The 24,642-nt window shown below is 35.6% G+C and overlaps 1 protein-coding gene across 2 annotated transcripts in view; it reads left to right on the forward strand.

Annotated features, from left to right (window-relative positions):
- if (integrin subunit alpha inflated) overlaps positions 1-24,642 on the forward strand; it is a 92,177-nt gene that overhangs the window by 63,743 nt on the left and 3,792 nt on the right. Inside the window, exons 5-12 of one of the 2 annotated variants that reach the window (XM_018514462.1) lie at positions 6,639-6,700; positions 19,928-19,976; positions 20,287-20,364; positions 21,834-22,009; positions 22,434-22,672; positions 22,909-23,220; positions 23,326-23,629; positions 23,709-24,608. In XM_018514462.1, coding sequence (XP_018369964.1) covers positions 6,639-6,700; positions 19,928-19,976; positions 20,287-20,364; positions 21,834-22,009; positions 22,434-22,672; positions 22,909-23,220; positions 23,326-23,629; positions 23,709-24,608 — 2,120 coding nt within the window. The remainder of the gene's footprint in view (positions 1-6,638; positions 6,701-19,927; positions 19,977-20,286; positions 20,365-21,833; positions 22,010-22,433; positions 22,673-22,908; positions 23,221-23,325; positions 23,630-23,708; positions 24,609-24,642) is intronic. The other variant, XM_018514463.1, reaches the window with a different exon arrangement.

Below are 24,642 nucleotides of genomic sequence, written 5' to 3' on the forward strand. Positions count from 1 at the left end.
CCCATCCAGTGCCCGTTTGCCGTTCGCGTTTGTTCGTGTCTCGATATCACGTCATTTAGTGGTAACCATTATTTTTTTAATATTCCAGTATACAAGGCTTCCGAATATTCGAAAAGTCACGTTCGGTAAATATTTCATAAAACGTATACAATATTATCCAATTAAGAATATTCGAAGTTGAATTACAGAGAAGATTCATATTCTTATAATAATATTAGAATATTTATTTAAAATCATTCGCGTAGGAAGATTTATAGAGCAGTGCAAGAATATTATGTGCTGGCTGGGTGCGTATTCTAGCGACTTTCCAAATAAATATTACTAGAATTCGCCGAAGCAAAATCTTCGCGGAACACAAAAGTACGGAAGCGAACCCGCAGCCTCGATGACGACGGCAACAATAATGTGAGCTCATCGTCCAGAAATTCCGCAATGACCGCGCAATTAAACAATTTGTAGAAGTCGAGACGAGTGAACGAACCGCTTGGTGCCGCTTTTCTCGAGAATCGTAGAACCTTTTTAGTGAGGCGTTAGATCTCACCCGGAGTTTATAACGTCGTGTCGACGTTGCTTTAATGCTCGTCAAAGTCACATCGAGTCACTCATAATCGCCTTTTCTGGAATCAAACGTTCATCGCATCGTTTTGCTGTCTGTTTGTCTGACCATATGGTTGTCCACTGAACAAGCAGAGGCGACAGTGGGGCTATCGGTAACTTTCATCTGTAATTTTCTTTGTAAGATCGCCGTAATAAATCACTCGCAAGTGATGAAAAAGTTTCCACAATAAACAGTTTCTAGAACATTTTTTAAAAATAAATATTAAATATTACATAATCGTTCCATACATTCTATTTTCAAGAAAAATATATTTATTTCATAAATATAATAAGAATAATGAAAATGTGTACTTGTTTCATTAAATTAAAAAATAAAAATAATTATTATTATTATTAAAAATGTTCACCTTTTGCCTTCACCTTGAAACAGTCTAGCTTCAAATTCTTACAGCATACAAAATCTCAATGAATATCAGCACTGTTTTCATTAAATAAATTTTTTAAATCTTGATATTTAAAACTAGTTCTTTTCTCTAAAATGTAAACAAAAGAGCTTGTTTTAATTTTATTTAAATGTCGAACTGTGAAGACTGATTTGAAAGCAATAACATCGAGATTCTACGTGCTGCAAGAATTTGAAATCTGAAGTAATTTGTAAAGTCAAGAGATGGACATTCTTAATAGTTTTGATTATGCTTATTTTTCTATTATAATTGGTTAATTCAATAAAATGAGTACACATTTTATGCTGCTTTTTATTTTAGCTATGAAATGAATCAATTCTTCTTAGAAAGGAACACAACCAATTCAACCTCTCCGATTTTAATAAGCTTAGGATATTTTAAAATTTAGATAAAAACGTATAAGAGATACGTTTTTTTATACGTGCTAAATCGCACGTTGAAAGAATGAAAACCTTCCTTGAAAAAAGACGATTTTTTTTTAGAATGAATATCATTGAAACTATGAGAGAAAGAAAAAAATATTTTAAATAAAAGTTGAATGATTTTAAGAGTACTTTATAATTATAATTAAAAAAATATTTTTTTAATTTAATATAAAAGAATTTTTTATGGTTGTAAAGTACTTGTGAAACTATTTAACTTTTATTAATATCTAAAATATTTTTTTTAGTTAATAGAATTTGTTAGCACGACTATGTACACATGAGAAAGAATTGTTTTAATAATAAAATAATTCTTTTTAAAATATAAAAGTTATTGCGCTTTGAAATATAAAGTATGTTCAAGACAAAAAAATTTCGAAAACGCAAATATATTTAAACCGTTTTTTATTTCCTATTTCTTATACGATATTGGCAATTCCGACAAGTTAAGAAGAATAATTACGCAGTCGAGATTATAAGCAGATTTCTTGAATAATTTTCATGAAATGCAATTATGCGGAAATTAGATCGAGTGTCGCGTTATCCATATTCTGCTTACATTTTATAAAACGACGGTTTAATTTTGTTTTGAAGCTCGACTTTTGCCTAACCAGTGAACGAAATGTAATTTTAAATCTATATTTTCTATTATAACATAATATTAATTAAAAAGAATGTTTTATAAAGTAGAATTCACGTTTTATAACTCATTTTGTAACGTTAGTTGCGATTGCTTTCTTATTGGCTATTTCTCGTAATTATTGTCTAATAAGAAATATATTTTATTTTATTGCTACACTTAATAGTCTCGAAATAAAAAGAGCAAGTCGGGATGAAGAAAACATTTTTCACATGCGCAATTAACAAAAGGAAGATAGCAATGGAGAACTACAGTAAGTGCATTCCTCGATGAAAGGCGCCCACTCGCTCGAGTGGTTGGGAAGCATCGGAAAAAAAGAAAATAATAATTGGAAGGCGCCTCTCGGACCAAGGCGCTAACTCGGCACCGTTCTAACGAGGCCAATTAGCACTTAATCCTACTTGAATTACGATCGAGCTACCGATCTCTAGCAAGCGACAGCATATTCCTTCTCTCTCATTATTGCAGTTTCATTAGAATATTTTTTTAGATATGTAATTATATATTGAATGTACTTCATCTCGTATTAGAAGGAAGAAAGAATCATCCGATTTTTGAAGAGAAAGATTTTCCCTTGAATTATCTGTAGAAATTTTCAATGTCACGCAATATTTAATTGTGTGAAATTTGTATTATAAAATATAAGAAATTATATCGAACATTTGAGTGAAATAAGGTTAATCGAAAGAAGTGAAAAATTCTAGTTCCTTAATTGAAAGAAATTAACCTTAATTGATAAAAAAAATCTAATTTTTTAATTGACGTAAACTTTAATTAAAAAATAGTAGAAATGAATAAGAATGCATATTTTCATTACGATCGCGATGTCGCCCCATTTCTGAATAAAAGAAATGACCCGATAATGCATATTGCAGATACATAATCATGCACCGACGACGCATGCACACACGCACGTGTGTTCAACAAGAATTACAGTAGCTCCATTCATTCCTTGTAACTCGATTAAGGGTCAGTCATACAACTTGGACTCGTCTCCTGTAACGCTCCGATTTCTTTATTAGACGCTTCATCGTCAAAATCATTCACGGCCAAAATCATCTTTAGTTTAAAATCTTCCGCCGTTCCGTTTATTAAATTAGCGTCTGGCTACGTCTAAAGCAAATAAACGTCTAACGCAAATAAACGTCTAACGCACATAAAAAAGATACTCGTCTTTACATACATTTAAGATTATTTCATGACACATGGCTGCGGTTGATTTGAACGCTTTCAGCGCTTTTCAGTACTTCTATTCTTTATGTCTAATGAACGATAAAGACACACACACACACACAGAATGATGATTACAAGCGCTTTAAAGCGCGTGAGCGTCCAAATCGACCGCAGCCATTCTGAGGCTCTTCGATCAGAGAAAAAAAATATTTCCTTGTGTTACATGGGAAAAATTTTTTCTCTTTCTCTCTTCTTGTACTTGATGTCGACTCGAGTTTGAAAGCAGAGTGGCCTCTTACCGACGAGAATAGCACCCTTGCAAAACTCGAGGACGAGACGGATTATAAATAGATCGACCACTGATCGCGGTCGGACGCACATTCGTTGTTACTTCATGGATGATACTATTATTGCGATTCGCCGATAATAACTTTCAACGATCCAATTAGCACCATCACGAATTGAAAGCAACCGATAAGAAGTAACCCAGTACGAGCATCTTAATTTAACGAAAAATGCAAATTCTATTCGTATCAGTAATTTCTGTCAGAAAATAGATTATCTAAAATCGAAGGCGTAACCACTTAACGTAATCGTGGGACAGAGTCCTCGAAATCGTTACAAAATTCATATGAAATCTCTACGTATAATCCGATAATTATATATGCAACCACGAGAAATCATTGCATAATATTAAAATTAATTAAATAAAATCGTATATTTTACCAAATTACTTCATATATGGTGACAAAAATTATTTGCAATCAGATGAAATCATGTAATCTGCGGGACAATATTTCATCTAGTGGTTACTCCCTCGTCTAAAATAGATTACCTAATCGAAAGGATTAGTTAAGATTGCGGATATCTCTTTAAGTGAAATTATTCTTGCGAAACCTTTATCCTTTTTGACAGTCGGTGGTTTAAAACTTTCATCGGCTTGTAAGTTGAGCTCCGGCACTGTTTCGGAAGCAACATGCGTGTCACCAATGTTCGAGGAGTGGCGCCGATCGCTCTCTTTATATCTACTTTTTCGTTGTCGACAACGACAGCGACGACGAAGACGACCGCGACCGGATTGATGTAATTGCGTGACTGACAGCTCGTCTAAAGTGACCGATCGACTGTCAAGAGACTCGGTTGCTGCTGCTGTTGCACTCATAACGTACATACGTGCACGTATGTAGAAGAAGGTCGGATTCTGCGGGTCGAGCCACCGGATATTCGCACACATACAAACGCACGCACGCACGCATTTTCTTGCGGACGTGCCGCGCTTCGCCGCAGCAGCCGAGTCTGAATGGCACTGACCCTAACTGTCAGTCAGTTCTGGCCCGATAATTTTCTACTTGTAGTTAGCATCGGCAACTAATTACGGAACTGACCGACCCGTTAACAGCCGGCATCCGCGAATTTCTTGCATCTATTCGCTTTGCGAAGTGTCGAGCTGGCTGTAAAAATGGACAAAGCTAATTAAGATACGTATTAATGTAGATTAATCAGTTTCATCAGGAGTTAAATAATCCTTTCTAGTGGTCCCGGATGATTCGTAGCTTCCGTATAACACTGTTTCTCGTTAGATCGAAATGTCCACAGATTTATGCCCTCGCGTTAATTGCCTAGATTTATCTTCGAGTTAGCGATGATTTACCCTCATCGATAATAATAATGACAATAATTATTCGTAAGAATATCGTAATTATGGCGACGGGATTGATCCATTATCTTTTGATTCTTGTTATTTATTACATATGCTGATATCACAATAGATATGATTTTCAATTAATAATATTACAAAATATAGATAGAAATATTACAATAGATATAATTTTCAATTAGTGATAGCGATTAGTTACGAACATGTGGATATTGCTATGATAAAATTTTATCCTTCAAGAGAATAATCACAAAAATGCTTGAATATCATTTCTCTTTGCTCTAATAATTGCATTTCCAGCATTTCTATTGAAATAACTCAATTATATAATTTGATATAATTTTCTGTCATTTATACTCAGTTTTTAAGAAACAATCAAATCTTTTTAAAGTATTTAATTAGAATAAATTCATTTTCCTTTTAATTTAATGAACTTACACTCTGCTCTTATAATTAACACGTTGCTACATTAGATTTCGTCTAGCATGGAATTCCTTTTAGCAAAGTTCTTCGCATTATCGTGCAGCAATTAATTGATTTCGTTTTAACACGCGGTACAATAAATAGTAAAACACAAGAACACGCGGAGCCCTTTTACGTCTCGAATCGAAAGAATTTCGGTGGAATCAGCGTCGATCTCTCCGACCTGCTGTTATTACCGTCCATCTAAAAGTTCCTATCTAAAAGTGCTGTTGCGTTATCTAGTTAACGAGCGTAGGGACTCGATGACCATTTTCCAAACTACGCTGTTCATGATTGCTGTAAAACGTGCAGCTTACACTATCGACTCGTCACGGCGGTTCGAACGGAGAAAACGGATCGTGAAGGCGTCACGGCGGAAGATCGATCTGGGATTAATGACGCGTGTATGTACGCACTACTTTTGCTCGTGCGTGCAGCCGGTCTGCGATGCCACTTCACTTCCTAGTCGCTAAAGTACGTGGAATTCCAAGAACGTGCGCGCACATGTCTGTTTTTTTTAATATGTTTACAGGATCTTTTAGTGTGTAAATCTATCTTTTAATTAAAAAATATAAATAAAAATAAACTTTAGCTTTCATTATCTTTTATATTAAGGTATAGATCTGTAAAAAACACGTACATAAGTCTTGTTCTTTCTTTTATTATTTGTTTGTCATGTTTCTATTCTTTCTCAAATGTTCATTGCACTGTCACTCACAAAAAACGCGTGTTGTATACTACCGCTCATAAAAGTTCAGTTGCATTAAATTTTATTGAATGATCATTAAAGAATTAGGACCGTAAAATAGTAATTGTGTTATTATTTTATATACATATTTTAGGGTACTTGACCATACAAGCATCAATTACAAAAGTTTTATAAATTATTTTTAATTTTATATGTCAAATGTCTTTAATTCGTAGAACATTGATAGTATAATTGATAAATTTAAAAAATTCGCGTTTGGCATATAAAATTAAATTACAAGTAATTTATAAAGCTTTTGTCCTCACGAGTCCTCACGAGGAAGTTCTACATTGCTGACGGATGATTAATTTTTAACATAGGAAAAAAACTGCTACATGTATTGTTTCAATTTTTGTCCTTTAATCAATTATTTAAAAATCATCTATGATTTATATATGTATCTGTACAGATTACGCAATAGGAAACAATTTATTCAAATTATACTGTCGAGATATGATGTCTCTGTTTGAAACAATCAAGCATGGGACGATATAATTGTCTGTTTCCGTTTTAGGGTACTGGGGCTATCACAGGCAGGGTTCTTGTCAGGCTGGTTTAGGAGCTGCGATATCCAAGGTAAGTGGACAATGCTTAACTTTATCGTCTGTAATATGTGGAGAATGTTTCTTTTTTTTTTCTACATAAGATACCATCGCAATGAGAAAAATATTGACCTAAATTGAAACTCCTTTGACTTCGCTGAGCTATCTTGAGCAGCCGACATATGCTGGTTCAAATGTGTTTGTGTTTCAGTATTCTGCGCAAAGATCCACGCGTAACTTAGTAGTTTAACAACCGAAAGCGCATCGCGCGAATGTAAATATACTGTGACATGTCTCGGTAGTCGCGACATCTCGAGAGGGTTAGGAGGCGACGCGAGCGGGAGCCGAATATGGCCAGGAATGCGAATTCTTATCTTACGCACCTCCGGTCGTCGTTCCGGCCATTCGTATTCGTGCCGTGGTGCATCCGCACATGCAACGGGAGCTTTCTCTCTCTCTCGTGTACGATTGTCTTGTCCAATGCTCGATTCTCCGGCAGATCGCTGGGTCCGATGGGCCAGGGACCGTAGGCGTCTCGAGCTCCTTTTGCTCGCTTTTTATTTCGAGATACATCTCCGGGTAGGCCTGCCTCTGCATGTAGGATGTTTGTTACACCTGCACAATCCCCACGCGTTGATGTGCCTACTTCATCTAAACGGTGTTACTATAAATATCGGCAGTAGCCATCGACAAATTGGTAGCTACTGCAGCTTTTATCTGTCTCTCTCTCTCTCTCTGTCTCTCAATACAATGATAGTTTTTACTTTATCTAAAAATTTTAATACAAAAAATAAATTGTAATCACATATTTTATTCTTTCTCTTTGTAGCAAGAATATTTAGACACGTACCAGAAATGGTGCGCAAGTTTGCATTCAGAATATCGTATAAAATGTATATCTTTTATCAGCGATATATCTAATTTGAGACAAATTGAAGGTCTCTTATAGAGAAGATATTTTTATTTAATGCCGTATCTCTCTTTCTTTTTTACGAAGCTTCAGAACAGAAAGTTTTTGTACAGAAAGTTTTGTAAAGAAATTCAAATGGGTATCAACTTGCAGTTTCAGCTTTAATACTTGAAAGTCGATGAAAGGATCATGTATATCGTAAAGCAAAATTACTTTACGAGATACGTTATGATCGTTTTAGGTAAGACTCGCAAGGTTGTGACACAAAACGATTGCGACACACTTTGTATCATGCCGCAATCGATTTTTCGAATCGTCTATAACTTAGGTCCAGTTCCACAACTCACGGTTAACTCTTAACCGAGGTTCAACTTATTCATTGTCTCTTTTTTCCAATTCTAGAATTGGAAAGAGATGAGAAACAAGTTGAATCTCGGTTAAGAATGAACCGTGAGTTGTGAAACTGAGCCTTAGCAACTACGATCTAATCTCTTTCGCGCCAAGAAATATCCCATAACTCTCAGAACTCTCTCGTCCTCGTGCGGTGCACCGAGTATCGTTATCGCGCATCGAGACGGCTTTGGTTATCGCCAAAGAAGCAAGCGCGGTGGAACAATTCCGCGGACACTCAAGTCGGCTATCTTCGCTACGGATGTATAATTCAGAATTGCGCGGCTATTATATGGCATATGTTTAATGCATGTCGCAGACCCGTACCCGACTTCTAGCTCTGTTTCAGCATTCTATGTTAATATGTCCGCCCGCGTTCAATCCCAATCGCATATACCTGCCTAGGATGCATACTCGTAGATGTGATAATTTTAGGTGTACTTGATGATAGTTTCTTCAGATCGACGTTTTTTTTCTCCTATCATTTTTTGCGTGCATTTTCTAGAACGAAGCTTCCTGATGTTGCAGACATTAACTTTACTCTTATGTTCTATATCTTTTATATACATATATATATGTATATGAAATGCTAAAATCTATTTAAAAACATTTTTTAATTGTACCAAAATTATTAAAAAAAACACGGACAGAATTTACTTTTGTGAAATCTTTCGTAAATCTTTTATTTTTAGAAATCTTTTACTAAATCCTAATAAATACGATTTTTTATTAAATGTATACGTACTATTCGCGTTTATGCGCCCATTTCTCTTTTCGGAAAACAAATGCCATTGTACGACAACTCGAACGGTAGCAAAGAGTTCTTGCGTATGCTAAATCTCGATGAGCGTGATTTAGAGGCCCTCTCGACGCCATCGAGAATGCAATCGACCATCGATCTTCGCGTTAAATCACCACTGCTGGTACCAACCTCTGTCGTGCCTGGATTACTCGGGTACCGCAGCTTATCTGATGAACGATCTAGAGAAGATCGATCGATAGTTGATCGCTATCAATCGATACGGCCCGGCTTTCTGTTCAACTCCTTACACGACCGGCAATTCGACAATTGAAATATAAGCCTTCAAGCTTCTTTAGTATGAACGTATTCTTTTGTCGAACTTCTCAAGGAGAAAATGTTCTGAATTAGATTCGACGTGGATCAATCGATCAGATGATGTTGCACGATTTCTCCGCAATTCGATTGCAATCTTAGATTTACTTGTTGAAATTGATTAGATCATAATTATGTGGACGATTTTTTGGATGGTAAAACATTAAGTATATTTAACATTATTTATCATATATGTACATGAAAACTTTACTATATATATTTTTATTTTTTTAATTAATTATTATTTTTATAAATATATAATCAATTATCATATTTTAATCACTTATTACAGTAGACATTTTGATCGAAAAGATATTAATATGATTACACGAAGAAAATTTTATATTTAAAATTACTATAATGTGGTAGTAGCTGCGTTCTTCATGTAAATTATAAGTTTAAATGCTATAGTTATTTTTTTAAAAACAATAATATAATGTAATTTTTACACTTTTTCATAGAAAAAATTTTTTATTACAAAATTAAATATACCTAGCAAATTTTGTTTGTGTACCATAGTAAAAATTAACTGTTTTCATGTTAGAATATGGCTTAACAAAATAATTACTTTATTTATGTGATAAAAATTAGTATTACCATAGTAAAAGTTAAGTCGGAATCATGTTGTGAGAGTTCATCGAAAATACAAGACATAGTAAAATGTAATTTAAAATTGTGTATTAAAATTTAATATAAAATTTTCTCCGTGTAGTGAAGGAGAATAATTATGTACTTTAATGATTATTTCAATTGCTATCAAACTTTACATTTCTTATTTTACTATAAATTTTTTTATACTACAAATTATCATGAACATTTATCATGTATAAGTATAATACAAAGATCATTTTTTATGATAAATGTGGTTAATTTAACAAGAAAGAATATGTGTGTGATAATCAGTAGTCTTTGCTGCTTTATTTCAACGTCAAATTACTCTCGTAAATTGAGATACCCGTTATGCTTGCGATTGTAGCCTGTAAAAAAAATGCAGTTTATAATTTTTTCGAGTCCATCACTCGTCTATCCGCGCGTGCATTATCCCACGTTAGTCTCGCTCGCAACAGTTTCTTGCTTCATCAGGGCCTCGTTTCTTGCTCGGCGTCGTCGTCGCTGCAATCTCCCGGCTGCGTTTGGCGTGCACTTAAGCGCAGCATACTTATGGGCGCGTGTGTGCACTAGAATATAAATTTCACCGTGGCCCTTATACATATTTGGCTGCGCGGTTATATTTCAATTTTGAATGGGGCGCCCGCGTGTCTTTCCCATCTCCTCCATTCCCTGTTTATTCCCAACCCCTTTCGATTGGCGCCAGAACACAACTCGTGCCAGTCGTGTTTCTCGTAGACGGGACGCCCAACCCATTGTCTCGGTTGCAAATTTTTCGCGTGTATAAGCATCGGGACCGACCACTACTCTATGGGGGGTATATCGTGTAGACCCTTCCGTTCCTTCCACGCGTGCATTTACAGTATCCCTGCGTGTCACACCGACTACGACGACAAATGCACGTATTTGCTTACTACTGTCCGGCTAATCTGTTTAACGTGTAGCAATCGAAGAAATCATGAGAAGATAACAAATATTGGTGCAATATTGACACGAAATTCAGTCTGAGCGAAGGCACTCTAAGATTTATTTGTTCTGCTGGAGAGGTTAGTGAGAAGATAATAATCAGAAATATTTATATGTATCTTGTAAATATATATATATATATATGTATAATCATGTAGATGTATGTTATAAACTTTGGCTTTTAAAGTCTACTTGATAAAGATATTCAAGTATCCAAGAGATAAAAATTATCTGACACATGGACACATTTGTTTTTTAATCCATCATTTTCTGACTATCCTAATTACTTCCCATACGAGAAACGCATCGATCATTGTCTTCCCACTTGTATGAGTCGCGCGGTCCGAAAGACAGACCGGGACCCGAGATCAGCCGGGTCGACCTCCGATTCACCTCTCGACACGTCAAAAAACGCATTCTTCGGGTTCGACGAGCAGAACGGCTCGCTTTGCGTTCTCCGTGCTTGGGTCGGCTTGGTTCGGCCCGGCTTGGCAAGGGAGGGCCCGAGAGACGGATGGCGCCGGAACACAAAAGTTACGGCTATTGCACCCGGCTGTATCCGCGCCGGAGTACCTTATCGGATCGCGATGGTGTGCACGTGATTCGATCGCACGTTTGACATTGTTTGGCCGATGAGAAGGGCCCCTATTGTTCCCTTAACGGATCATGCGAATCCACGTTGGTCCAACGTACTGCAACCCACAAATATTATAATAATATTTGCGAGATAACAAAAGATCGCCAAAATATGGTGAACTCATCACTGCACTCGTGCACTTGGATTCCAAAATGATCCTCGTTCCATTCAGTTGAGTAACAGAATTGTTTCAAATTTTAATAGCTGACACGAGTAAGACATCAGGATAAAACTATATCTTATTTCATTTAATTGTTTAAAAGTTTTAGTATTAATTAAATATTATATAATAATATTTTTAGGAACGTGATTTTTTTTAATTTTTTCGCAAAATTAGAAGATAGCATTTATAATGATATTTTATCTTTTTATTAGAGAATTGGTTTTTTAAAGCTGCATTTTTTGTCAACGTGACAATTTTTTAAGCTGTCAATGGACTGAAATTTTGCAAAATATATAGAAGTGTTGAGTAATCAAATATTTCCTCAATCACGATATGAGTATTATATTACGAATGGAATATGTTAATTTTACTAATCAAGTTGCATGCATGGTACATCCTGGTTCTCAACACCTTAACGCAGTTCCTTATTTAATATCTTATCTCAGGTAACGCGCGTGACTGCTCGTACGTTAATTTGTTCAGCGAGGAGAAACGTTCTCTTACGCTTCATACACTCGAGTGTATAAGAGGCGAGGGATTTGTGGACTGGTTTGGTCCGACTAGGAGGAATGCAGCGGATGCGTTTTCGCTTGATTCTGATAAGCAATCGCGAGATCCATTAGGACCAACGCGGTTCGCGATTGCATCGGCGGTTGTGTTACAAACGACGCCACAAACACTGTAATTCTACCGGAACGGGGAATTTACATTGCGAGTTGCTGCATTTATATCGGCCGTTCTCTGATCGCTATATGCTAAGTGAATTTTTGCGGCTGTAACCGCAATATTTATTCTCCTGTGCATCCGGAAGTTTAATCATATGCGCAAATATAGATATACGATATACAAAGATTGCATATATAGTCCTCCATTGGCGGCAAAGTAAAATTTTCAAGGGGCATTATAATTGTAACTTTCAAAATTGAAACATCTAATTATCCAGTTCCTGTACTATTGGTTGAAGAAATTTTCAAGGGGCATTATAATTGTAATTTTCAAAATTGAAACACCTAATTATCCAGTTCCTGTACTATTGGTTGAAATATTGTTAACACAGAATTTGGAAATCTTGTGTGCAATGTTTCATTTCGCCGATTATTACGTACTTTGAAGGATTTTATGTGGCTTTTCGAAGGCCTTCTGATATAGATGTGGAATATTAGTTACCGAAGAATTAATTTTGTACATTGATGAAACTGTTAACAGCACGATCTAAATTAGTGTTGATTCGAAATAATTAGAATGAATTGCATTTAATAGCGGCTTTATAATTTTTATTATTTAATTTAATTTGCGTGTGTATCTCGTCTTACTTGAACTGAAGATGGTCTAATTTAAGACCGAGAAATGTCTTTTTTGTATTCTTTTCATAATATATTATTTTCGCCTCTGACAACCGGCGTAGTGGTTTATTGCCTCTTATTTAAATTTTGTGAAATTTTCATCCTCAACATGAGTCTTTGAACTTTAATGTTGATTTTTATATTATTTCGGACTATAAAAATTTGAAAAATTCTTACATATTTGTGAGGACTTTAAGAACGAGGTTTTATTAGTATATAGAAAATTTAGAAGATAAACTTTAGATTTAACGTTCGCAGAATTCCTATTCCTCTGCCAGCAATGTTGGACTTTAAAGACATAATCAATTTTTTTATTGTGAATTCTGACAAATAAATTTAAATGTATAAAAGTAAAAATACTAAATTATAAATATTAATCGGGCTCTCAAAATTAAAAAATACAATAAAATATATGGACAATAAGAGCATATACACAGCGCGGAAATTGGTGCGCAAATTTCTATATAATTAACAAATAATGTCTATATAGGATATAAATGTACAATAATTATCTGTACCATCTTATTTGAACATTTCGGTTTTTCTTCAAACCATCATCAACAAATCCATAGGTGTCTTGACAAAAATCTCGTAATAATGTTGGAATTTAAACTCTATGTGAGACTGAGGATGAGCATTTCCCTACTTTCTGGTTGGGAATAGCCGTAATTTGACACCTATGGATTTACTGATGATCGTTTGAAGAAAAACCGAAACGTTCAAATAAGATAATTATTGTACATTTATATCCTATGTAGACATTATTATTTGTTAATTATTAATTATATAGAAATTTGCGCACCAATTTCTGCGTTGTGTATGCTCTTATTGTCCATATATTTTATTGTATTTTAAAATAAATAAATAAAATACAATCCAATTACTACACTGAAAAAAATATAGTCAATTTTAATAAATATTTAGTTGAATACTGCCAATATTTATTAAATATTTTTTAAATTTACTAAATATTTATTAAATATAAAGATATATTTATTCAGATACAAAAACTATTGGTTTGATTTAACAATATTTTTTTTTATTGAATATTTATTTATTTAACGTAAGTAAATATTTGATTGACACTATTTAAATATATAAATATTTATTAAATTTTAGTACATTTTTCTCTGTATAGATTTAAAAAGATTTTATCCAAATTATCTCTTCTTTTTCTATATTTTCAATGTTGGGAGAAGAGATAATGCATCTCATGATTTAAGAGTGACATTGCAAAATGAATTTTCTACCAAGCAACGACATCCGTGGCTATCCGTCGATGTGTTAATCACCTCTTCATGTATATCTGTTTCCACTTTAGTATCTTCGTTGCGTAAAGCTGAAGGCGGATCGTTCGTTATCGCGTCACTTGAGAACGTTCCGACGAGGCGAAAAATTGACGCCACCGAAGGGAGAGGATCTCGCTGTCCTTACGACGACATTATGCCCGCACGTTTAAAGCGTGCGTATACACATATCCGGCGCGATGTCTCGTCGCCGTCGCCGTCGCCGTCGCGTCGGTTGCGGAGGAAGAAATCTGAGGGAAAGGGCGAGCGATCGCAAAGAGGCAAACAGCAGGAGAGTTTCAGGTGGCCATTTAAGGCTCGGACATTTCGTTCTGTCACCGTATTCCGTGTTCTCCATCGTGCGACGCCGCAAGGAGGCCACCTACGCGCCAGTGAGGTCGTCTCTTTATCCTCGCGGCTGCATTGTCTTATAAACGGCCGCCGTTTCTCATGATAAGCAGAGTAAAACGAAACTAGACTTGCTCTTTTTCTCGTGAAGCGCGCACCTTCACTACCGAGCGATAATCCTTTCGCTTTCTACTGCGACTCCTCGAATCCTCTTTTTAAGAGAGACAGATCCTTTGATCATTTTATTGAAGATTGTGAAAAGTTTTTTTTAATTATTTTATCATAACAAGTCGACATAAATCAATCACTGATCGCATTTATGTTCATGCGTGTTTGACATTTTTTTAAATTTTAAATTATTATTTTATTACTTACTAAACTACTTACTGTTGTTTTAAATTACACTAAAATATTTATTCTTTTTGCTGTAGTTTAATGTTGAAAAACGTTAAAATATATCTTAACCTTAAGGCTGCCGGAAAGCTGATATATCGGCTCTGGAGGAAAATCAGTTTTTTTCTGTAAGAAACATATGTAAGAAAAAAATAGAAAAAAATAAAAAAGGAGAAAAAAGAAAAAAGGAACTACATAAATACTCTCTACGTCCACGTCGTTAGCTCTGGGTAATTCTAAAGGAGAGTTAAAAAATCAAAATATTTAACCACTTTTTGATGGAAAAATTTAATGATCGTGAAAATTTTTACAATTTGACACTACCATCAAATTCAGCGCCCCTTATTAATATTTATTAAAAAATTTTATGATCCAAAATTTTTTCTTTACCTTATCCTGCCGGGAAACCGATATATCGGCTCGGCCTATGACATGAACTTTGTATATAGTTGATACATGATACAAGACACAAATTTGGCCACTTTTAAAGGACGGTTTAATATCTCAAATCCCGGCAGTCTAAAGGTTAAAGGTATGATAATCGTGGAATGATTACAATTTATCTCGTTATTACTATTGCTACTAATACATTTATTACTGTTTGTTCCAACATTATGATTCATTTCTCTACAATCTCCATTAACTCTCTCGTGTGTCTAGAGTTACAGAAAATAGTAATACGATTTTATTGTCTGTACACAAAATAACTTCGACCATAATCCGATAATTCCCCCGGCAACGTTCACCGCGGTTGCGAGATATCGCGTGTCGCAAGGGAAAGTGCGTCACCGTGTAAAAATGGAATCTCGTGTTACACGATTTCGTCCGCGTTGCTCTTCTTTCCCTACTCGCATTAACGCGTGTCTCTCTTCCTGTGTGCGATTTGTAGAAATTGTATCTTACTTCCTTGCAGCAGCGGATCCTTCACGTGGGCGAGCGAGACCGCGCGTGGGTGCACCCTAAGAGAGTGTATAACGACATTGTCGCACGGTTAACGCTTTGATCTGGGCGCTATTCGTATGAAGTCTTGATAAATGGATTTTTAGGGAATCTACTGTTTCTGTTGTTCAGTAGTCTTCTTGTAAAACCAGACATTTATTTACGGAGCATTCCAGATCTTCTTCAGTAATTTAATTTGTCTGTAAATTAATAGTCTTCTTTAATTAATTTAGATTTGATTAATTCTAACTGTTAAAAATTAATTGCTTACTTTAGGCACGATTTTTTGATTATTTTAATTGAATGTCTTAATATTCAAACTGAAAATTCTATTAAAATGAACTCTACTTGGTGTTTGAATTTAATTGAAAATTTGTCAATTACATTTGATACAATTAGGGGAGACCGGGGCTGGTTGTCAAAATGCTTATAACTCAAACAAGACACGGCAGAAAAATCTCTTTTTTTGACTGTAGATAGCTGATATAATATTAATTTGTTGTGTAAAATGGTTTGCACCACAAGCATTGTATACATTATTTATAGCAATTTTCGAGAAAATGAAGTTGGTGAGTAAATTTTTATAATCACCTATTTTGTTGTCTAACAAGTCTTTGGCATTATTAATCGTAATATCCCTGTATTCAGAAAATGACATATCTTAGATCTTTGCTATAATTAAGTAATCATTATTCTGACTAAATTTGTGAATACAATCTCTTTTATTAAAAATGGCTATATAGGGTAGATTGACCAAAATGAGACGAGGTTAAGTGACAATTAATTTTAATATCTTTAGAGGACACATTTTCAGAGAATATACTTACAAATATATTATATTTCATATAGATATATGTTTTTTCATTTTTCATATAGAAACTATGGTACAAAAACAAATTACGTATTTTATGATTAAAATAACTATTTTATTTGTATTAATACTATAATTACTATTATTTCTCAAAATATAGAACTGATATTAAAATAAAAATTGTGTTTTTTATATGTATTGTCCATAACAAATATGCTACTGCCAATTCTAGAACGTGTGACAATCAACTCAGAACACAAGGTTAATTGTCATATTTTCGCAGCTTCATTTAAAATTAAATAACTTATTTTTATGATATATATGATGAATTCACGAGTAATATTTTTTTTAATACCTAAAGGATGTAGGTATATTGTAAAGTATATAATATTTCAAAATCAGGCATCCACTTTTTTCTAAAAATCAATAATCAAAAACTGTGACAATCGGCCCCGATCTCCCCTATATCTAAGATTATCATTTCTCATGTAATTATAATTTTAATATTAAAATATATTCAATGGACATTAGCATTCAGTTTGATAACGCAAACTACGTGTTGTGATCTTAAAGTATAATCGTACAAAAGTAGCCAACGTTTTCTGTTCCATTTTTAATCCGTTGTCATCCATATTGCATGATCTTATCGTATTTGCGCATTCAGTTTCTTTCGCGATCATTCATGTAGACCGTCGATTAATATGTATGCGAGCCGTAATCTTCATTACTTCGACACCGCCGTTAGTTGGATGCGTGGGAGTGCACCGTTACGATACGTAAAATGTAAAACGCATCGCCAATGCACAGTCGAATACGCTGGTTTACAGGGTCGCGACCTCGACTATGAACGGACTCCAACTTTTTTCTACAGTTATATATGTATACACGGAACTTGCCGCAATAGTTGTAGATCTGACGATAAGAAAAAGACAAATTAATTAGCTGTTTATCTCTTCACATTGTATGGTACCATCTAATCGTCTCGTAGGTTTTTCTGAAATCTGTTCTCGGCAAGTAGTGGCCCTGAATGAACGAAAAAATTCCCGTATAAGTCAATGAGTGGGCGGACTTCCGTGATTTCACTTTGATTCAGTAAACTGTCGAATACAATGTCCGTTTCGTAAGTGCTAACTGTACAAGTATTTTCGATACGTTGCGTTACATGGGAATGACGAGCGCAAAAGGGTCAACAGCATCGAGTATACGTCAACAATTTCGAGAGCCACTCGAGTTCTCACGTACCGATTCAACAGAGGTCTCATATCGCAAGAGGTGCTGTGTGTGAAACTCTCGAGATGGTTTCTCTATCTCTCGCGCGCAGAGTGTGTTACTTTAATAATTCCTCCTCCTTGAGAGGTTATATATTCCCGTTTCGGGAAACAAATGAAAATAAATGTAGACGTAGACTCGGGGGCAATGGCAATGCGAATGAAATTCTTGCTTTATTACACGGGCTGTGCCACATTCATTTTCCGTTCCGTGAAGCGGCTCGTTCGTTACGTCTTACCATTCGCGGACACGTTGAAACAGTACATCGATTTTTCCACGCCTCCGCTCGGGGACCGCCAGCGTTGTGTGAGTTATATGTTTTGGAGAACGTTTAAGTCATGACGTTGGCGCTCCCATTGTCGCGTATCAGTTGCATACTGTTGCGATGATGAATAATTTTTGTATGAACGCAAAAGAGCACGCTGTGCCGCGTACCGCGAGAGGTCTTTGTGCCGCCAACTACTGCGGTTCGCGTACATTTAACGCGCAAGACAGATGTTGCACGACAAAAGCACGGTTGCTTCCATATTACATATTGCAGTCATAAATAATGCATACTGTACGCGATACCACACAGATGTCCTTTGGTGCATGGTACTTATCACATTTACTACGTCGGTCCATCTTCATAATTCGACTCGATCTTTACACCTTCGCCTTAAAAAATAGCAAATTTTTCACTTCTGTAAGTTTTCAATAAAAAATAACTTAAGATTACATAATCAGGGCTGGGCATGTGTTTGAAATATTTTTATTTAAAACACACTATTTGCAATACAAGCGTATTTTGTATTTTTTATTTTAGCGGATCGCATAAAAGTATTACGTATTTTATATTTAAAATCGAAAGAAGATTGAAAGCTTTTTGTAAAAAAAATTCAAATAATAAGGTTGATTTTTAATATTAGTATTTGAAATATTATACAAAATACAAAATACTTTCATAATCTTTTGTTAATACTGAAATATAAAATACAAAACATTTTCATGTACTCCGAACAAATACAAAATACAAAATATCATTGTCTTACTAATACCGTTTTTCAAATAAAAATATTTCAAATACATGCCCAGCCCTGTACATAATCCTGTGATTAATTTTTTAATTAAAATGTTATCAAAGCAAAAGCTAATTTCGCGAAATTTGATGAAAAAATCTTGCCATATCATTGGATTCGCACATGGAAAAAACGGTTTTTGTTGAGGTAGCAAAAAATTTAATTATGATACAGATCTGAAAGTAATTTCGTTGAATCATCAAAATAATTATCTTAGTGTAAAAACATTCTAGCAACTGATTTGAGTGTTCTGCATAATTATTATACTGATAGTCAACAAAAATATTTTTAGATTTGTATTTAGCTAAATTTTTAGTTTCAACAAAACTATATTCTTTCTGTATTTAATTTGATTCGTGTAAAAAATCTGTACCTTCAATCGCCGTGCACGTTAGGTATCATTAGAAATGGTGAAGATATTTCGTAACGGAGCTTATAATGCATTATAGATTTATGAGAAAATCATCGATAGGTATCGTATTCGTGGTATCTCACGATATTTTATCATCCGATCAAGATGCCATCGATCTCTCTAGTCTCGCAGCGTTTTTTCTTATTGTGCATCAAGAGGCGATGGCACTTCGTACCGAGAAGTCTCTATCGTAAAGGCCACCGCAGTTTCTAGTACGATTTAACATGCGTGACGCGGCTGTGTGCAAACGCGTGCAGCAAATGTGCGGCTTGCATATATACGAGCGGTTGATTTATCGCATCTCAGACTCGCGCACGAGCCCTCCCTTCTCTTATCTATCAGCATTATCTTATAAATTAAAAAAAAAAGATTAGACTTTTTTTTCATAAGTGCGTCCATTTCTCGGTTGTGTACCCGAGGCACTAAAGATCACACGTACTATTTATCACTTCTTTTGTTTTGCGAGATACTTCGTCTTCCACAAAGGAAAATGATTAAGAACAATTGTATGAATGCGAGCAAAAGTGTTGCTGGAGATAAATTAGATTTTAACATCTTCATGCTTCGCAACTAGTGAAAAAATTCGCTGACGGTTACTTTTCTACTATTTCAGAATGGCGAGAGACTTTTCATAGGAGCACCAGGCAGTTATTACTGGCAAGGTGAGATCCTTTACTAAATTTTCGTCTAATCTATTAAGATAACACCTGTATATCTTAGGATGTATGTGAGCCGGCCGAAAATCTGTCTTTTAAGCTAACGTAGATGTGTATTTATTATTTTTCTTTTTTTCAATCAAAATTATCTGATCCACGGGGTGATGCGACTGAACGAGAACGGAGGAGCGGATGTCGATTAGCGATTAGAGAGAAAGAGAGAGATTAGAGAGAAAAAGAGAGATAGAAAGAAAGAGCGTGCGACTTCTAGATCTCACTAATAATTCAGAGGGGAATTTCCTTTAACAAATTGCAGGTCAAATATACTCGATCGCCGCCGCCATGAGGTTGAAGTTCGTGGCGACGATGTTAATCACCGAAGCCGAAGCATCAGGTATCGCGAACACTTGAAGGCGTTCCCCGTAATTAAAGTACTGTCCACCCTTACCCTGTCGCCCCCCCCCCTCACCCTCTCATTTCTAATAAGCTACCATTCTCTCGTATTGACGACTTCTTACTTGCCAAATTAACAACGTGTTGCTTGTCGGCTTTTTCCGAGAGTGCGAAAACTGAAGTGAAAGCCGGCAGTAATAATTTGCATTAATCGCAGGAAATCGTCCTCGGAGGCAGGTATCAAGTAACACGAGAGTATTTTCCACCCTCTTTGTACTTGCTTGGCAGTAACTCTAATCATTTATCCTTATGCTTAATGTATGACACTTGTTATTAATTATATAATCGAAATCAATAAATATAGTATAACTATGCTCATTATAATCCGAGAAAATGTATAAATAGTTTTATTAATTTCTTCCTTTATATATAATTTGGATGATTTACAGTCTGTATGATTGATATTTCATGTTATTTACTTACTTTATGTTATTATAAATTAAATAAAGTAAAAACTCTTATATAAATTATATAAATTAAAAACTCTGTTTTTGTGTCTCATTTTTCTGCTGGAAAAAACATTTGCTGAATTTTAATAAATATTTGTTTCTCTCAATAGTACTAACGAAATATGTACTTACAGTAAATAAGTGTTTACTCAAAATAAAAAAGTTATGCTTAAATCAAATAAATATGTGTTTACATTTAGTAAATATTTCGTTAGTACTATTGAAACAAATATTTACTAAAATTTAGTAAATTTTTTTTCAGTGTGATAAATTAAAAATTAGCTGTAATTGTGACAATGTACACTATTGTTCCTTTTTAATTACTGCCAAATAAGTGGTGGGTGATCATTTCTAACAGGTGCAGGCCCGCTTCTTACAGCTTCAGCAAGCTACAGATGCAGCAAGAGCCGTGGTAATACGGATCCAACTAGAAAGCTATAATACCCTTAATCGGCTCGAGAGTTTGCGCCAACGTTACTAAATAGTGACGATCGCTTGATATTAATAGCGAGAACAAATGCTAGATTAATAATAGAAGAGCTTGTTATTCCTATGTTTATATAGTATGTTATTTTCACAAAATCTTATAAAATTCAATATGTGCACATACATATATGGATGTGTACAATATATATATGCTCCTGATATATATTAATTCTCCTAAAAGTTAATTAATATTTTAAAGAATAATTTATTTTAAAGAAAAATTTTAGCTTGCTATAGCTAATTATTAAATGTCAAATTGTTCTTTATTCGATGAAAATCGAATTCAAATCGATCAGTTTACATTTCGATGCAATAAAAGATTTTGTGAAGCTTTTTGTGCGAGCTATTTCCTGACTGCAGCAAAGGCCGTCAGCCTTTCAGAAACCTTTGACTAAAGCTGTGATCATAAAAACACTCGCATTCCCGTCGCTTCCTAGGATATCTCTCTTATTAACATCATGGTATCATTTTGTAGGACAAGCGTTTTCACAACCCTTGAATAGCCGATCGAGAATCATGTTCACCAAAGAGGGTCCAGCGAAAGAGGACGATAGTTACATGGGTTACTCCGTCGCGACAGGAGATTTTGTTGGAAACGGAGATAGTGGTACCGCGGTTGGCGTCCCGCGCGGTTCCGATCTTCTGGGCAAGGTGTGTAGAAGAATATTGTATTACAGATTGAAATCTGAAGACAACATGACGTACAGAAAAGTATGAGGATGAATATGGGAAAAGGAGAAAGAAGGGAAGAAAAAAATCGCAATATTAAAATGTTAAGAAAATTCATATTAAATGCAAAGATTTTGATAAAGGCGAGAAATATTGTAAGATAAATTCAGTCAAATGCAAATACTTGCGCACAGTAACATTTAATGAATCTCTCTGATATTAAGAAATGCAAAGTGGTATGTTGTATATTTCCTACGTATTTAAATATTGAGTTGTAATAAGAACATATCGCATAAAATTTAAATCGATAAGATCCAAATTTTCAAAACCACGATGAAATTTGCACGAGAGCGAAATATGTCTCATTTTATTGCAAATGTAGGCTGACGTGAAAATATGATCGTAGGTCTTACTTTTTACATCGAATATGACGAATCCTCGAAATCTTACTGGCGAACAAATGGGCGCTTATTTCGGTTACGCAGTAGCTGCCGGCGATATAGATGGGGATGGGTTGGATGATCTGATAGTCGGTGCACCCATGTATACAGTCCCAGATAATCCGGAAATGACCATCGAAACTGGAAGAATTTATGTTATCTATCAGGGCGATGGTGTGGAAAAATTCCGTAAATTCGACACAAGGTAATGAAGCTTCACGAGTTTTAAAGAATAAGAGAGAATAAAAAGGGGGGAAGTAAAAAATATATTATATATTATACATACTATATTTACAAAAATATATATATTTAGAGAAAATTCGTCCGTAAAACGGATATCTCTGCTGGTCCCAAGTTCATTAACTCCGACCCGAAGGGTTAAATGAGCCCTGTGTCACGCAAGTTCGTTGAACCGCGGCGATAAAGCTTATCGTTATCCAGGGACGGCGAAAGCAACCGCGGACGTTTCGGTTTGTCGCTGGCCTCTCTGGGGGACATCGACCGTGACGGTTACGGTGACTTCGTCGTCGGCGCGCCCTATGCTGGTCCAAACGGTCGCGGTGCCGTCTACATTTATCACGGTTCACGGACCGGGGTACTGGAAAAATATTCCCAAGTAATCCACGCAGAGGACCTGGACAATCCGGTGCAGACCTTCGGATTCTCTGTAGCCGGTGGCCTTGACCTCGATGGCAATGTTTATCCAGACTTAGTAGTCGGTGCATACGAGTCGGGAGCAGCAATGTTTTTCAGGTTGTTATCAATTATTCTTATTCGTTCTCGATATCTTCATTCTGGATGTCGAGAGTGTTTTTAAATTGTATTTAGTCTTGAAGTTAAACTTTGTGCATTCTCCAGATCACGACCGGTAATCAAGATGGACTCCTACGTGTCCTTCGACTCCGAATCCAAGTTGATTTCCTTAGACGATAGGAATTGCACACTTTCGGACAACAACAGAGTTACGTGTTTTCCACTTAGAGCTTGCTTCAAGTATACGGGAGAGGGTGTTCTCATGAGGCACAATTTCAACATACAGTATGTACTCGACGTAAAGAAGACAAAGAATCCGAGACTGTTCTTCTTAGAGTTGGAGAACAAGAACACGTTGAATCACACAATCTCGGTAGAACGCGATCGCCAGTTCTGTCGCACAGTCCAGGTAGGTAAACAGTTGACTTTTGCAATATTCTATATTTCCTGTTTTTAAAATTTACAACTTTGGCACCGTTTTTTTAAAGGTCTACGTGATTCCTAATATTCGTGACAAACTAACGTCATTGGATGCCGAGATGCGTATGAGTCTGGAGGAAGAACGGATTCCTGACAATCGCCGTCGTGATCCTAGAATGCCATTGAGACCAGTTCTCGGTGCGACAACTTCCAGGAAGGATACTCTCTCTATCAGAAAGAACTGCGGATCCGATAACATTTGTATACCCGATTTACAACTCAAAGTGAGGCCCAACGTTGGCAGATACTTGTTAGGATCTGGTAAAAGGCTTGAACTCGAAGTTTTAGTTGAAAACGCAGGCGAAGATGCATTCGAGGCAACATACAACCTGCAGCTACCGGCCGGTATCGATTACATCAAAATCGAACGTATAGAAACTCTAGAAATTCCTGTTCACTGTTCTGCGCCCAAACAATCGAACAATAATACTTTACGTTGTGATATCGGAAATCCACTGCCACAGAGAAAGCTGGTGAAATTTAAGGTGTTACTTCAGCCTGTGACGTCTCACGGCATGAAGCCCATCTACGAGTTTAATATGCATGTTAATTCTACGAACCCTGAAGATCTTAATACTATCTATGATAACAAAGAGTACTTGTCACTGCCGATCTGGATAGAGACAGATTTACGCGTCGACGGTGAGAGCAAGCCCAAGGATCTGTATTATAACCCTGACAATTACACTGCCGTAAATATTACAACGGAGCTCGAATTGGGGCCAGCGGTGACGCACAATTATACCATTCGTAATCAAGGCCCATCGGATATCGTCGAGGCAGAAGCGTTCCTTGTATGGCCTGCGGAGACTTTATCTGGAAAGACACTGATGTATTTATTGGAGCAACCGGAGACTGCGGGTCCGATCGCTTGCGAATCTGCCAATGCAAATTATCTCAGTTTGAAGGTACGTATAAAATTAAAAATTATTTTTTTATATT

Source organism: Trachymyrmex cornetzi, unplaced genomic scaffold (assembly GCF_001594075.2).
Source record: "Trachymyrmex cornetzi isolate Tcor2-1 unplaced genomic scaffold, Tcor1.1 scaffold509, whole genome shotgun sequence".
NCBI classification, from domain to species: Eukaryota; Metazoa; Arthropoda; class Insecta; order Hymenoptera; family Formicidae; genus Trachymyrmex; species Trachymyrmex cornetzi.